This window comes from Sipha flava, unplaced genomic scaffold, assembly GCF_003268045.1.
Source record: "Sipha flava isolate LNK unplaced genomic scaffold, YSA_version1 297_pilon_pilon, whole genome shotgun sequence".
NCBI classification, from domain to species: Eukaryota; Metazoa; Arthropoda; class Insecta; order Hemiptera; family Aphididae; genus Sipha; species Sipha flava.
Window position 1 is genome coordinate 71,988 of NW_020272969.1, and position 14,851 is coordinate 86,838.

Here is a 14,851-nt window from a genome sequence, read left to right on the forward strand (position 1 = left end):
GCGTTAGAAGTGTACTTATTGTGTATGCAAAAGGGTCATCGGGATCGACTTATGGGGTGAAGTCACCCTTTTCGAGATTCAGATTTGTGAAGGTTTGTTCGTGTGCCCTCCCGTTACTGACACGCAATGCATTTAAACGTCTATAAGAGCAAAGTATTAACGTATGTGCCGTTTGCGTATTCTGTTTAACAACACGAAATTTTATGTGTTCACTTATAATAACTGACCAAATAAACCGGTTTATTCGAGATAACGATCCTACAATTATTGCTCTACATCCTTTTTATAATAAAAATATAAAAATACTGTCAGCCACCTATGTAGTGGCATACATTAAAATCGTAATATTCTATTAGATTTTATTTTATTTCAAAAACTTTAAACACTACTCTAAATTAATAAATAAATTACATGAGAGCAATAAGTCATGGATATTAGACGTTTTAACGAGTAGATGCTTTTGGTATGAATAATTTGGATGCAATTGGGACGTCAAGAAACATATGTTCATCAACAAGACTTGTATAATTTTAAGTTATACAATTCTAAATACATAGTTTAATACGCATAATACTTACAATTCGTAGTTATTTTTTTCATTAATGAATGCGCAGCAGTCGTATAGCCGAACTATAATTTACAGTTTAGCGTATTCTTTTTTATTTTTTATTTTTCTAAGGAGTGTCATATAGCGTTTGGCAACGCGTGTGGTTGCCGAGGTTTGACACGTGTACTACTATTAGGGGACACTCGGCCTGAAATCATGGTATAACTGTGCATTCACGCACACATGCATAGATTGTTTGGTTTTAAAATGTAGTAGTTTATGGGATGTAAATAAATTTGCAAAGCAAACCTGTATTAAGTGTACTCTTAAATCGTAAATACAAGTAATTACGACAACTCCTCTATAATCGACGAGTAATATAATAGTATAAAAAATCTTGTCGATAAAAAAAGGATGTGGGCTTCAAAGTAATAAAACCTATTTAATTCTACAAATTTAAAAGTTAGTGTCCATAAAGCTAATAAAAAAATTATGTTTTGAAAAACTCATCACATCGCGTGGAAGACTTACAAAGAAAAAATTCCTTATTTTAAGAACGTAGGTGGATTTAAAAGCCCGAATCCGAGTAGAGCATACTGATAATGTGGATAAAAGGCAATCACAAAATGCTTTCCACAGAGTTTGATCACAGACGTTTTCGGACAGCCACCCACTGCAGTCATAAATATATAATAATGGACTGAATCCTTAGAGTATTACTCTCTGGGGTTTCATTATCTGCGAGACATCCGACACTTAGCCAACTACTCGGTTTCCGAAAAGCAAAAAGTGTGTTATTTACTTCCGATAACGACTTTATGTATGAACGGGTAAGGGAAAGAAGACTCTAAAATTCCAAAGAAGCTATAAAATTATGGGTTAGCTGTAATTCAAAAGACTAGAACAGGTCACAAATAATATTTATAGCATATGAGAATTAGATTGCTAAGTAAATTTCACAGATAAAATTTTGTAATCCGCTCTTCTATTAATGGAATGTTTTTGTGATATAAATGTAAATTTTTATTTATGATATAACTCAAAAATAGTATCAAGTAATGTAAAATATATAAAAAAAAAAATTAAAATATATTGATAAAGCAATAAAGTTAAATAATCATTAGTGTTAAATTAACAGTAATGATTTTCTGATATTTTTTTATTTCACTTATACGTCATATATATACATATACATACTTTACACAGACACAATGTTTTATAAATAAAAATTGACATCGATTTATTAGCATCCATCCTATAAATACAAAAATATCGATATTATATTATATTGAAGTCTATTCAATTTGATAAAGTATACATTATATGTGTATAAATTTCATTACATTGTTAAACACTCAATTATTTTTAAACTTTTATGGTACCCATATTGAAAAAATGATTAATATAATACAATAATTTTTATTTAAGTAAATGTCTTTGTTGAATAAAATACCCGAGAGGTTTTTCTTACACAACTATAAAGGGCTACAGTAGAAATTAAAAACCAACCGGTAGACTATAAATAAAACGATGCTCTGCGTGGGGGCATTTCAGAGGACTCTTTACGAAATGAGAAAACTTCAAACGATATTGGGTCTCACCCAGGTGAGGGTAAGACGTAGGTATCCCTAGCAACTTTTAAATCCAAACCCCTCCCCCCCGTCGCGATTAATGGTACAACTCAAAAACAGCAGGCGCGCAAGGTTGTAGAAGTCTACTTCCTATACGTAATGGACCTATAATATTACCTCAAAAAAATGAATGCACACACATTTCCCTCTAACTTCCATCACCGATAAATATAAAATTACTTTAAAAAAAGAGATTTAGAAGAAAAGTGTTGTTTTTAGTATCACTAAAAAATACACTTATAAAATTCTGTAAAATATTAATAATTTAAGCCAAGCCATAAGGTTACACAGTTTATTTTTTTAGCACATTTAAAAGTTTATTGAAATAAAATATTACATATACCTACCTTAATAACCATGATAACTTATTTACAACTTAGATAACGCTTTTATTTAAACGTATAATAAAGAAGGGATGGGGAACTATAGATATGATACAGTTTAAACATTTGCATAAAAGTGCATATAAGAATAAGTATTATACATTAATAATATAGCACATCAATAAACTTGTTATATTTAACAACTAAAAATTTTCTAAAAAATCGAAATTCATAATGTGACAGTTTTTAGAAATTAATAGATACGGTTACATAAACAAGTATAAAATATACCTATTGAATATTGTTTAAATTTTCAATATCATAGTTCTAACTAACACTTTATAAAAAAGGTAATATAATTATGCAAAATTTACATTGATTGAATAGTATGATATTATTTCATATATTATCTTGTATTTTATAAAAAAAAATATATAAATATATTTATAAAACTGAACCTATTTATTTTAACCGAGTTACTGTATGAATATCATAATACTCGTATAATGAAATACTTTAAAGTTTTATTCGTAACTATTTTAAATTCTAGTTAGGTAAATTTTAATCCTAGTTTACATTTATTCATCATGCTAAACATGTATGTATATATATATATATAATATACATATGAGTTACACTATACGTTATTAACTCACTTTATACTAAGATATAATAACACAATAATGACAATTATATGGATCCTTTTGAATGCTCGATTTCGGTTTGTATCGTAACATAAAACTGTCATGCGTTAAACACACCAGGAGAATCATATAATGTTCAAGAGATTTCGATACTTAACGGCCTAATACTTATGTTAAATGGGAGAGGGGAAAAAGCTTTCGATAGTGCGATTTCCATTAACATGGGTATAGAGACTCTTAAGTAGAAACAAAGAGGGATATAGAGAGAGTATGCATAACACGGGTTTTGAATATAGCCCATCGGGTATTGCATTATGCCATGTGTGTATGTATAATGTATACTGTTCAGGAAACAACCAAGGGAGAGAGTAACACGAATATCTTCCTTGTTTTGAATATTTCGACGGAAAGGGCTGAAACCGATAAAACTCGATTTACAACACATTGTAAGGAGTATATAGGAAATTTTAATTACGAACTAGCCGCATAATGGGACTGGGTGATAATGGGCTTTAGATTTATGAGAAAATGTATGTGGTTAAGAGGACACAATGTTATAACCAAAGTTTGGCCAAAAGCCTTTGTGTTTCATATTAAACGTCTTGGAAGAATTAAACGTTTTGCTGTTGTATAAAATACGTAAATCATTTCCTTATCCAAGCTTCGTTCTAGTACTAAAAATATACAGACATTTAAAATTTGCATTTTTAACAGTATACACAGGGTGTACCATTGTTTTTTTTATTTTTGTGTGTTAATTAAATTGTAATTTACTTTGATTAAAATTTTTCAATTATAAATTACTATTAATTATTATGAATAATTAATTTTGAAAATCTAAAAAAATTCACAAAATTATAACTTTATTATATGTATAATATATATACAAGTACCTTTAATTAAAACCTAGGAATTGAAGTTTAAAAATGTCCATACAATTATTAAACTTTTATATACCACAATAAACTACAATAAATTTATTACTTCTGAATGTTAAAATTTATATGAAGACAACTGTTTTTTTTATAATTTAAAAATACAGAAAAAGTAAATTTAAAAATGAAACTATTAATTTACAAAGATTAAATTATTTTATATGCATGATTTATTAATTTTTTACACCAAAATGCAAAATTAATTTTTTTAGAACATATGGATAAAATAAAACTCAATAATATAAAATAGAAAATTAAAATAGTTCATAAAATAAACTTAATAAACATACTTATTAAAATATATAGGTATAAAATTAATAAGTTTAAAAATTAATAATAAAATAATAAGTAAACATTAATAAGTTTTAAAAGGTTAAATTTAATAAGATTTTACGTTTCTTGATCATCATACAATTTTAATTAAGAAAACCATTTTCAAATCTTACGGTTATGAAAATAATCCTTCAAATTTAATTATTTAAATTACTTAAGCGAAACTGTTACTACATGCTAGAATTCAACAGCAATAACATTTGATAAAAGGTTATATTAAATACTGCAAATTGGTATGAACGATACTGTTCTACATATGTAATAAACCTGTACAAAGTAAGACATAGATGAACATAATAGAAAACAGAAAATAGCAAAATGGCAGAAAAACATGCGAGAAGAATTATAATATCTAAATGTTCAACTCGAGTGAAAAAATGCTTAGATAAAGCTATCCATTGGCATGTTGTACGTGTAAAGTGAAAATATTTTCTTTTCTATTTTTAATCCACATATTTAATCATACTCACGGTTTTACATAAATCAAATTTATTAAACTGGTACTATAGTATGCGAGAAGTTTACGATATAGCACCGCCCTAAGGTAATGGTACGTACGTGTTGATAAAAGTTGGATTGAAAACCCAGTTATTTATGCGTTGTCAAAAGTTTAAAGAAAATACATCTTACACTGTTAAGCCCTTTAAGCTATCAGTTTTACCCCTAAAAAAAGTCTTTGTTGTAATAAAAAATAGTAGTATATTGTATGATTTACACTGGTAGGGGTAATTCCTTAGCACTTTAGTAGTATAATGAATCATGAGTAGGTGTGGATTTTTGAGCTACGGGGATCAGGTGTGTCTACAGAGTAAGTAAACTTTTATTACAGTTTAAAATGTTCGGGTAGTTAGTTCTAGTCGTCTGTATTTGAAAGTAAACCCTAAGTGACTGTAAAAAAAATTATGTCAGAAATATTCAAAACGTTTTATGACTGCGTTTTCAGTCAGAAACCTTTCTGGAAACCTCAATTTATTTAAGTGCCGACATAACGGTAAAAGTGTCCAAGATGCTCAAAAGGAATGAAAAAGGCACTACATTGATAACGATATTTACTTAAGCATATGATAGCATAAAACACTTGACTGGATGTTTACGTTTTATTCATCTGGTAGATATAATAAAATATTAAACACGTAATAACAGGCCCTGGATAAAATAAGCAATTTGTTTTACTATTATAATTAATATTATAAAATAGTTTTTTCGTATATTTTTGATTTAATTAATACGCACCACAACAACTCATTAGTTATTTTAATAACATACTTATATTTTTAATACCAAAGCAATCACATTAAATAACATGTTTGTATAGTGTATAAATAAATAACAAGACATTTTGATAGAAAATTATAATCCATACCAATAAATTATCTATATCTTATTCGTTTGGAACATATTTATATTCAGGATTAATTTTAAATTTGGTAAATTTCCAACTGAAACTTTCATCGCTTTAAACAAATGGTAATGAAGTTTGTGTTCGTTTCCGTTTTTTAATTTAAATTTAAAATGCTCTAAAAGTATCATTTCTTTGCAGATTAATCTAATTTGGAACTATGTTGCTAACAAATAAATTATAGTAATTTACTGGAAAGAGACCGCATTTCCGCAATAAAAAAACAAAAAACAAATATAAAAACATAATAAACACATAAAAAGCATAAAAACAAACTTTAAATATACCTGTAAGAGCTTTAAAATAACCACAACTATTTTCATTTTTCAAATTTAATATAAATTAAGTCTTGTACAAACAAAATTAATATATTATTCTTAAACATAATACATTTTAATTCACCAGTCAAAGGTCCAATACTGTTATTCAAATAATGAGTATGTGGGATGTGATAGAGAAGAATAGAAAAATTTAGTGATAGATCTTGAAGGTCCTTTAAACATAGAATAATACATAAATAAATATATTTTATCATTATTTTTTATTAATTTATTATATTTGACCAATGCTTAATATAGCACAAACGAGTAAGATGAACCGTTTCCCTAACAACGATTTGGTTGACAACGACGACCAAGTGTGACACATCTTGCGTAATATTTTAGACAATATTTTAGGAAAGGCCCCCAGCGATAAAACATATCAATGTCAATAAAATCAACCCAATATAGCACCAAAACATATTATTCAATCAAATCGTTATCAAATAAAATACGTAGTTTAATAAATAAAAATAACAAGATTACTTACATACTGTTTTGTTTATACACAATATGCTAATAAAACTAATAAATATTAACAGCATTTATATATAGTTTAAAAACATTCATTTTTAACTCAAAATCATTAGTCTTGGGAAGAAAATTATACGTAAGTATAAATAGCATTCGTTTCGCCCATTTAATTATTAAAATTAAAATTAAAGGAATAAAAATACAATGAATCTATAGAAGACTTAGCAGAATTCCCACAGCATGGTGTTTGTTTTATGAGCTTTGACATCGTTTACCAAAATCTATTAAACGGATGTAATTAGCTAATTACAAGTTTAGACACACGGCCCATCAGTGTTGGACCTTTTATAAGCACGTGGGGTCAAGTAAAATAACCATAGAACCTACAATAATTATAAGTAGATTTATGCGAAATGACCGTTCATAATCGGGGTTGCCGTGGTGGCTAATCGTCCACAGGCACGGTTTTATTATCCAACTGCGCGACCGTTAAAACAACATACTAAGGCAATAATCCCATCGATATTTTGTAGGTCCCCTCAATATTCGGATGAAATATAATGGGCACCGCTCCACTTCCGCCAATGCCACCTCATACTAGTCTGTCGGATTATGGTTCAAAAATGTTATATTACATACATTGTAAAATTTATCGTATACACAAGAGGAGAGGGCACAGAATGGCCATAATAAAGCTATAAATTAACATCTTGATGACAGGGGCTCCACCACTACCCTCACAACTACACTCTATAGGTATAGAGCATAAACCACAATTATAATAACAATTCATTATTGTTTGCACGCGTCACGATAAAGACTTGGAGAACATGTCAGTTGCAACTGGACCAAAACATAAAATACATCGGACAACTCAAATAATTTTATACATAAAACATTACCCCAAAAAGTATAGTATAATATTTAATATATTTATAAACAACTTTGAGCTTTTGAATTTATAATTAAATATCAAAATCGACATAAATGAATGATAGAAAATCAATAATTTACTGCATATATATGTATCCAGAAAATGTACAATCTCAAAAATAAAGATGCTTATACCCAATAAAGTATGATTAGGTTTGAAATAATGTTAATTTTTTACAAATAATTTATCAAGAATTGTAATTTCAAATCGTAGAATCAATACCCATACAAATTAAAAATATCGACCATATTAACTACGAACATTTTCAAAACAAAATTTCGATTCATAGAATTATTTAGAGAATAGTCAAACACAAATAGTAGAGTTAATAAAAATGCATTATTAAAACTAAAATTATATAAAACATAAATATAATAGTTGACAATATATTGAAAATTTTTGAGCTATAAAATTATGACAGCATTACTAACATAAAAAAATATGTTTAAGCTAAAATATATATTCGTAGGAATATCAATATGATTTTTTTTAAATAAATCTTATAGTTTCCAAAATAATATTATGGCATAAAGTTTAACACAACAAACAATATTTTATTATAATACATAATTCCTACATTTCGTAGTAATAGTAGTAATATAGTTTAATTGTAAGTGCATTAAATTAATAACATTTTCCTTAAAAAAAAAAAAAAATGTTTAATACATCAGAATTTCATGATTTCAAACCTTATATTAATTTAATTAAGAGGTTATAGGGTAAAAACCTACCCAAATGCTTGGAAATTCAATTATTTTATTCACATAATTTTCAATTAATTCAAATAAACTAATTTAAATATACAAAATTGTGACTAAGAATACTCATCCAACTGTCCAATTAAAATATAATTCATAATAAAAGTAACTTTAATTATAACAACCTGTATTCCTTAAATTGCTAATTTATGAATAGTTATTCGGAAAAACGATAATATTCAATATTCCTAAATTGTTTATTATTGCAGTTTTAAAGTTTCAGAACTCGAAAAACTAAAAAATAAAGTATAAAATAATTCAAAAAAATATAATTTAGCTTTTAAAACAAATGACAAGATGATATACGAGTAATTATATATATATAGTAATGTAGTGATTATAACTCGTAATTATCAAATTTTTTTATTTTTATAACTTTTATTGTTTTTCCATGGAACCCTTCATACGTTTTTCTTAAATTAAAATGTATACTATTTCAATAAAAGTAGTTCAACTTTTCAGTTTTCTGGTGTCTCAAATAGTGAAAAAGTTTATAGGTCTTCTCCCCAGTAAACTCACAAGGGAATTCCCATAAAAGCGATTTATGATCAAGTCCGGTATGCGCTTTATTGTGGCCGCAAAAATGTCGTAGACGCGTTTAAGTCCCGTAATAGAAACAAATAAGAATGACCATCAAGGCTGTTATTTACACGGAACTAACCCTGTCCTTAGGGAGCTGGAAAGGTCTAGGGCCTGAACAAAAATTTACGAAAGAACTCAAGATCATAAATCGTTCTAACAAAAAAAAAAAACTGCAACGGGTTCTCTGTGTAATAAGGTGAAGAAAAGAGCACATTTATTGTTAGCTATGTAAAAGATCTTTCTGACAATTTAAATGGTATTTTTATTATTTGATATGAAATTTTAAACGTCAGTAGCAATTCAAAAACTATTTTTGATTTATAAATAATTTACCTACTTTTTTGTTCAATTTCATAAAATATTAAATTATATTAAACAAAATCACTTTGTATACCAAAATAATAAAAATCGATGCAACATTGTTTTTTGTCTAGGTTTTAATACTTACAAGAAGTATTAAAATGTTCAATAATTGTTCATAAGTAAAATTAATACCCTTTATATTATAGTTATATACAATAATGTTTGTTGAGCTACGTTTTACTTCGAAAGAAATTACACCTAGTCGTCATATTTTATTTTTGTAAGAAAATTATCGATGTACCTTACAGCAATTTACTAAAATATAGTTGGTTTACATTATACACATACAAAAAAAAATGAATATCTAAAGAGTATGCAAAGCGACTACTTCTTGGTATTTCCTGTTTCTATTTACTTCCGTTTCCGCCTTTTGATTTCAGATGCTTCAGGCAAACAGATGAAACGTTAATATGGGAATGTGACAGCTGTGCTTCTCGATGGAAATCTCCGAGAAACAACCCTCTTTAACTTAAAAAATAAAAACTCTTCATTTCAAAATCTTAAAAATAACTGAAATACTATTTCTCTCTTACATTGATCTGTTTTTGAGTATATATTTTTCCAAATACCCTAACTTTTCAGCGTAGTGACGTGAAATCAAAATTAATACTAACTAATGGCCTCGGGTAATATGTCACTTGTGATGGAATACTTTGTACATTCTAAGAAGTGATAAATGACCTGAACAGACGTAATAAAATATAAAGTTGTCAGAGTTATTGGACAGATCGACTTTTATGAAATGTGAAATTCTACTTGATTGCAAAAGATGTTAAAATTTTATGTTCAGTAATTTATTTTTTAACTCACAAAATAGCTAAGAATTTAAGTTTTTAAGGAAAATCATGATACTATTATACACATAATAAAAATCGAATGTGTATAGTTTGATACAATGTATATGACGGCGTTATATATAGGCAATTTACACATCAGTTTATAAACAATCGACGTCATCATAAAATACCACAAATTAATGTCTTAATATTAATTATATAATTTAATTTCTTAGATAAAAATTGTAACTTGATAAATATAAATATATATAAGTAAACGCTAAATAATTTAACACAATCAATTTAACTATCTTTTAAATAATAAAATAAAAATCCAATATAAACTGTTTTACCCTTTGTTATATTTAGGTTTTAAAAACACTTTATTTTAGTATGATAAACACGAACTAACACTATACTTTAGAAAGTGACCATGCTATTCATAAGACTTAGTACAGTTTTGTACCAGGCAATTTTCGCAAAATGTAACATTGTTTAACAGCAAATTGGTAAACTAAAGAAACAACAGTCCAATTGCAAAAAGGATCATTATAGTATCTCATAATACGTGTATCATAAAACGAAGTGTAACATGAATTTGCGACTTACAAGAGTGTATTACCTTTCAAATATTTGAGAAAATCCAAGAAATATTTTTTTCATCCTTTTAACACTGAAAAAGGGAAAAATCCCGTATAATGTCTCTCCCTTTTTCATTTCTCAATGATACTATTGCGGCCAACGTAAAAGCTTTAACTGTAACCACCCTCGGCTGGCCGTTGTCGTTATTAGTTTCGGATTAACAAAAGGGATGCTTCAGGAATGTGATCCAGGAATGTAGACCGCGGCAGAATCATAACCAAAAACAACAATTATTTCAACAGCATAAATCACTGAGGACATACACTAACGGAATGCTTATCTCTTACGCTACATAAAACAAGGGTATAGGGTTTAAGTAGAAGGGGGTTGAATTTCCAAAAATATGGAAGGTTAACGTGCATATGGAAAAAATAATTTAATTCAATTTATTTTTATTTTTTAATATGCGTTAAATAACACTGCTTTAGTAAAACTGTAGTACCTTCGCATTAGTTGTGTGTTAACATTTTAGGTTCTAAATGGTATTTAAAATTAAAAACTCCCCCTAAAAATGTAAGGCAAAAATACTTGTACTTGAAAATTAATTATTTCAATTATGTATGTAACAATAAAAATTTCAAAATAATTTTAATTTATTACAATTTTAATTATAATAGTAAAGTTAAAAACAGATCGTGTATTACTAAAAACTTTATCAAATATTAATCTTATTTGTCTTTAGCACAATATAACTAGAATCTGCATATATATATATATATAATACTTATTACGTAAAATATACGGAAATAAATTAATAATAATAATTCAACTTTAACTGTAAAGCTTAATATATTTTTAATACCTGTCTAATATTAAGTAGTAACATAGCGAATTTCCAAAAAATCTCTTTTTCAAAGAAAAATGTAAGCGATAAAATGTTTACATGATCAAAATAATAATATTTCCGGGCATGGGTCAAGCACCATCTGCCGGGTGGTATTCTCTGAATACAAATGGCCTAACAAGTACACTACTCCTCCCTCTATAGTTTCCTTATACAAATGTATTACTATTTACACAGTTTTTAGTGTTCCTATTGAGAATTAAATATATATGATCTTATTCGAGTGAAATACATAAAAAATGAATGATCCTCTACTATTAAACGAATAAAACCAAAACTTCTAATAATAAACTATACGTCACTGATCCTACAGAATTTAACTATAAATTACAAAATAAAATGTTTTGAATAAACGAAGTAGATAGTATAATTTAGAGCGAATTAAAAGTTTTCGTATACAGTATACGATCAAAGAATATAATTTTGTCAACTCAATTAAATTTCATTAAACGTATAAGGCATTAAAATCGTATGGATACAAAATGGAAGAATATCATATATTATTAATAGATTTTGAAAATAAAACTATTAATTTTTCAGTATAGATCACTTTTAGTTTTTAATCAGTTTATACATTAGTATAATATTATATTAGATACATTTTTATATGAAAAAAAAACCTTTTAGAAAAATAATACAAATACTGTGATCTAAATGTAAATGTGTTTTTTCATTTATTATATAAATCTACATCGAAAAGCAAAACGAAAAAAAAGCTTTTGTTGAAAGCCCGACAATATTTATAGAGGGTCCGAGAAATATAGATCTTATACGCCCTAAATAACATCGTTCAAACCGGACGGACACGTTATATCGTGTGCTAAGAATAATTCGTTTTGGTACTAAGGCGTTAGATATAAGAGAGATACATTTGAATTAGAATAAAACGATAAATCCATTTCCTGGAACGAACTGTATAAATGAGTCTGAATAAGAAAGCGATTGGAATGTCCCTTTTTTCAAATCGTTAAAAATAATGTTTAACCTGGACAAAGAATGAAGTAGGGCCCGTAAACAAGTACCTACTATTTAATACACTTAAAATCAAAAGTTGAATTTATTTATTTATTTTAGCAAAAGAATAAAAAACAAATAAGTACTAAATAATCAGCTATTTAATATGACATTAAGATACTGTAAAGGTAACAGTAATATTCTTATACTCTTTACTATAAATTAATAATCTTTAAGTAAGTTTCTTTTGAAAGATAAAAGAAACAAAAATAATTAACTGAAAGAAGAAAAGTTAGTCAAATGTTAGTGTTTGAACTTCGATAATAATTAGAATAATAGTGTAGCTATACTCTTGGTGATAACTAAATAAATATTATAATAATAATTGCATTAATACATATTTATTTTATAAATGCGATGTAAACTTGCAAATAATAAGTACACGCTTAAGGATTTATTTCTTAAATTAAAAATATATCACACGGACATATTTTGATTTTTAACGGTACACAAAAAAAATCAGTCGAGTATACCGCGATAACTTAGTGATCCACGGTAATCTTTAATAATTTAGATCACTTTTAGATTTATATAAACGTGCATAGATTTAATGGACGGCAACATTTATTTACACGCGTCAAACGTCATATAGCCATAGCAATTATGGCTGTCAGTGTTGGATACAGGAAAGGATTTTGGGGGTTAACCCCCCCCTACCCCCGAAATGAATGGATGATTAATTTCAAACGTAGTTATCCTACTTTATGTATCTTCAAAAAAATGAATTGTTCAAAATACGATTAAAATATGCTAGAAAAAAAATGTTTTGTTAAGAAAAGTGAATTTGTAATAATTTGTAATTTTCCAAATGTTCTAAGAGGTATTGGAACTCAAATTTTTGAAATTCCATGATGGCGATACTTCGTAAAAATAATGCGTGTTTGTAAGTCGCTTATTATCAGTAAGTAAAAATAAGTAAATATACGTAATCGATATAATATTATTTACAATGATACATTATGATTGATGGGTTTCCCTAAATTTTGAGTTGTATGGTCATATGATAACGATCGACATTAGTCAATAGTCAACTATTTCAAAATAACGGAAATGAGGCCCGTATTTAGAGGGGTCACGGGTCATGTCCGGGGGCGTCAAGTCTCAGGGGCAGTAAAATATTTTAGCAAAATTAATTTTAATAATGATGTACTTAATGAAAAAAAAAGAAAATAGTATATTTTATTATGTTATAATTTGTTTAATTTGTTAATCAAATAAAGTATTAAACGATTTTCATTTATAAGTTATATTTTAATATTAAAGAATCTCGATCATAGACGAAATAATATGTGTCATATTATTATATTATTATTATTTTTTTTTTTTTGGGGGGGGGGGGGGGGGTAATAAAATAATATGCCCGGGGGCGCAAAATTCTTAAATACGAGCTTGACGGTAATTATTCTAATTTTTTGAAAATCCCCCTCCCTCGAAATGTTTTCCTGCGTCCGCCACTGATGGCTGTCAAGACATATATCCATCAATAAGTTATTATTATTTCGGTAAGTATACCGAATGGCAGAAAAGTACATGCACAAAAAAACAAAAAAGCAACCTTTAGCAGCATATAAGTATATGTTTCATCTGCGACATCGACGACGACAAAAAATATCTGATATCCGTCAAACTCAATTTAAATAGCTATATATACACATATTACATCAATAACACAAATTAAATCGTAAGCAGTTTGTTATATTTGATTTTTTAGTGAGCAAACGCTAAAAGTGTACTTGGATTATTGTTACCATACTTTATTTTCATATTTGCAATGTGATTTATTGTCATTACCATATATTATTATTTATTGTCATTACCTGTTTAACGTGGTAGGCGGCGAATCGTACAGGTCTGTAAGCATGTAGTCCAGATCATTAGCAACTGCACTCAACAACTGAAACAAAAGTATAAGCCGTGAAGTGATAGACGAACAAAAAAAAATTATATTTCTTAATGTTTACAGTAAAAAGTAGTCATGGTTACAAGAAATATACCGCATATAGCACGGTATAGTATTAGTGTTGTGTATAATTTGTTTAGAGTTTCTACGCATAGATACCCTTTGGTTTTTTCGTACTACTAAAACCTAAAAACTTTTACAAACAACCACACCATATTGAAATAAAATAAAAAATCATTACAAATTTTATTTAATAAAAATGAAAATATTATGATTTTAATTCATACTTTAAAAGTTGATAAAATTCATGTAATAATCATACAAACTAAAAATTCTTAGTATTGAAAGCTTTATTAATAATATTAAATTATTATTATCTGTTCTACCATAAAAATTTATTATAAAAGCAGTCTAAATAACGGTTTCTATAAG

The 14,851-nt window shown here is 27.3% G+C and overlaps 1 protein-coding gene across 5 annotated transcripts in view; it reads right to left on the reverse strand.

The window, feature by feature from the left end:
• Nucleotides 1-14,851, reverse strand: part of LOC112685893 (protein sprint) — an 82,736-nt gene that overhangs the window by 54,359 nt on the left and 13,526 nt on the right. For all 5 annotated transcript variants that reach the window (XM_025557928.1, XM_025557927.1, XM_025557926.1 and 2 more), the window contains exon 3: nucleotides 14,337-14,413. In XM_025557928.1, coding sequence (XP_025413713.1) covers nucleotides 14,337-14,413 — 77 coding nt within the window. The remainder of the gene's footprint in view (nucleotides 1-14,336; nucleotides 14,414-14,851) is intronic.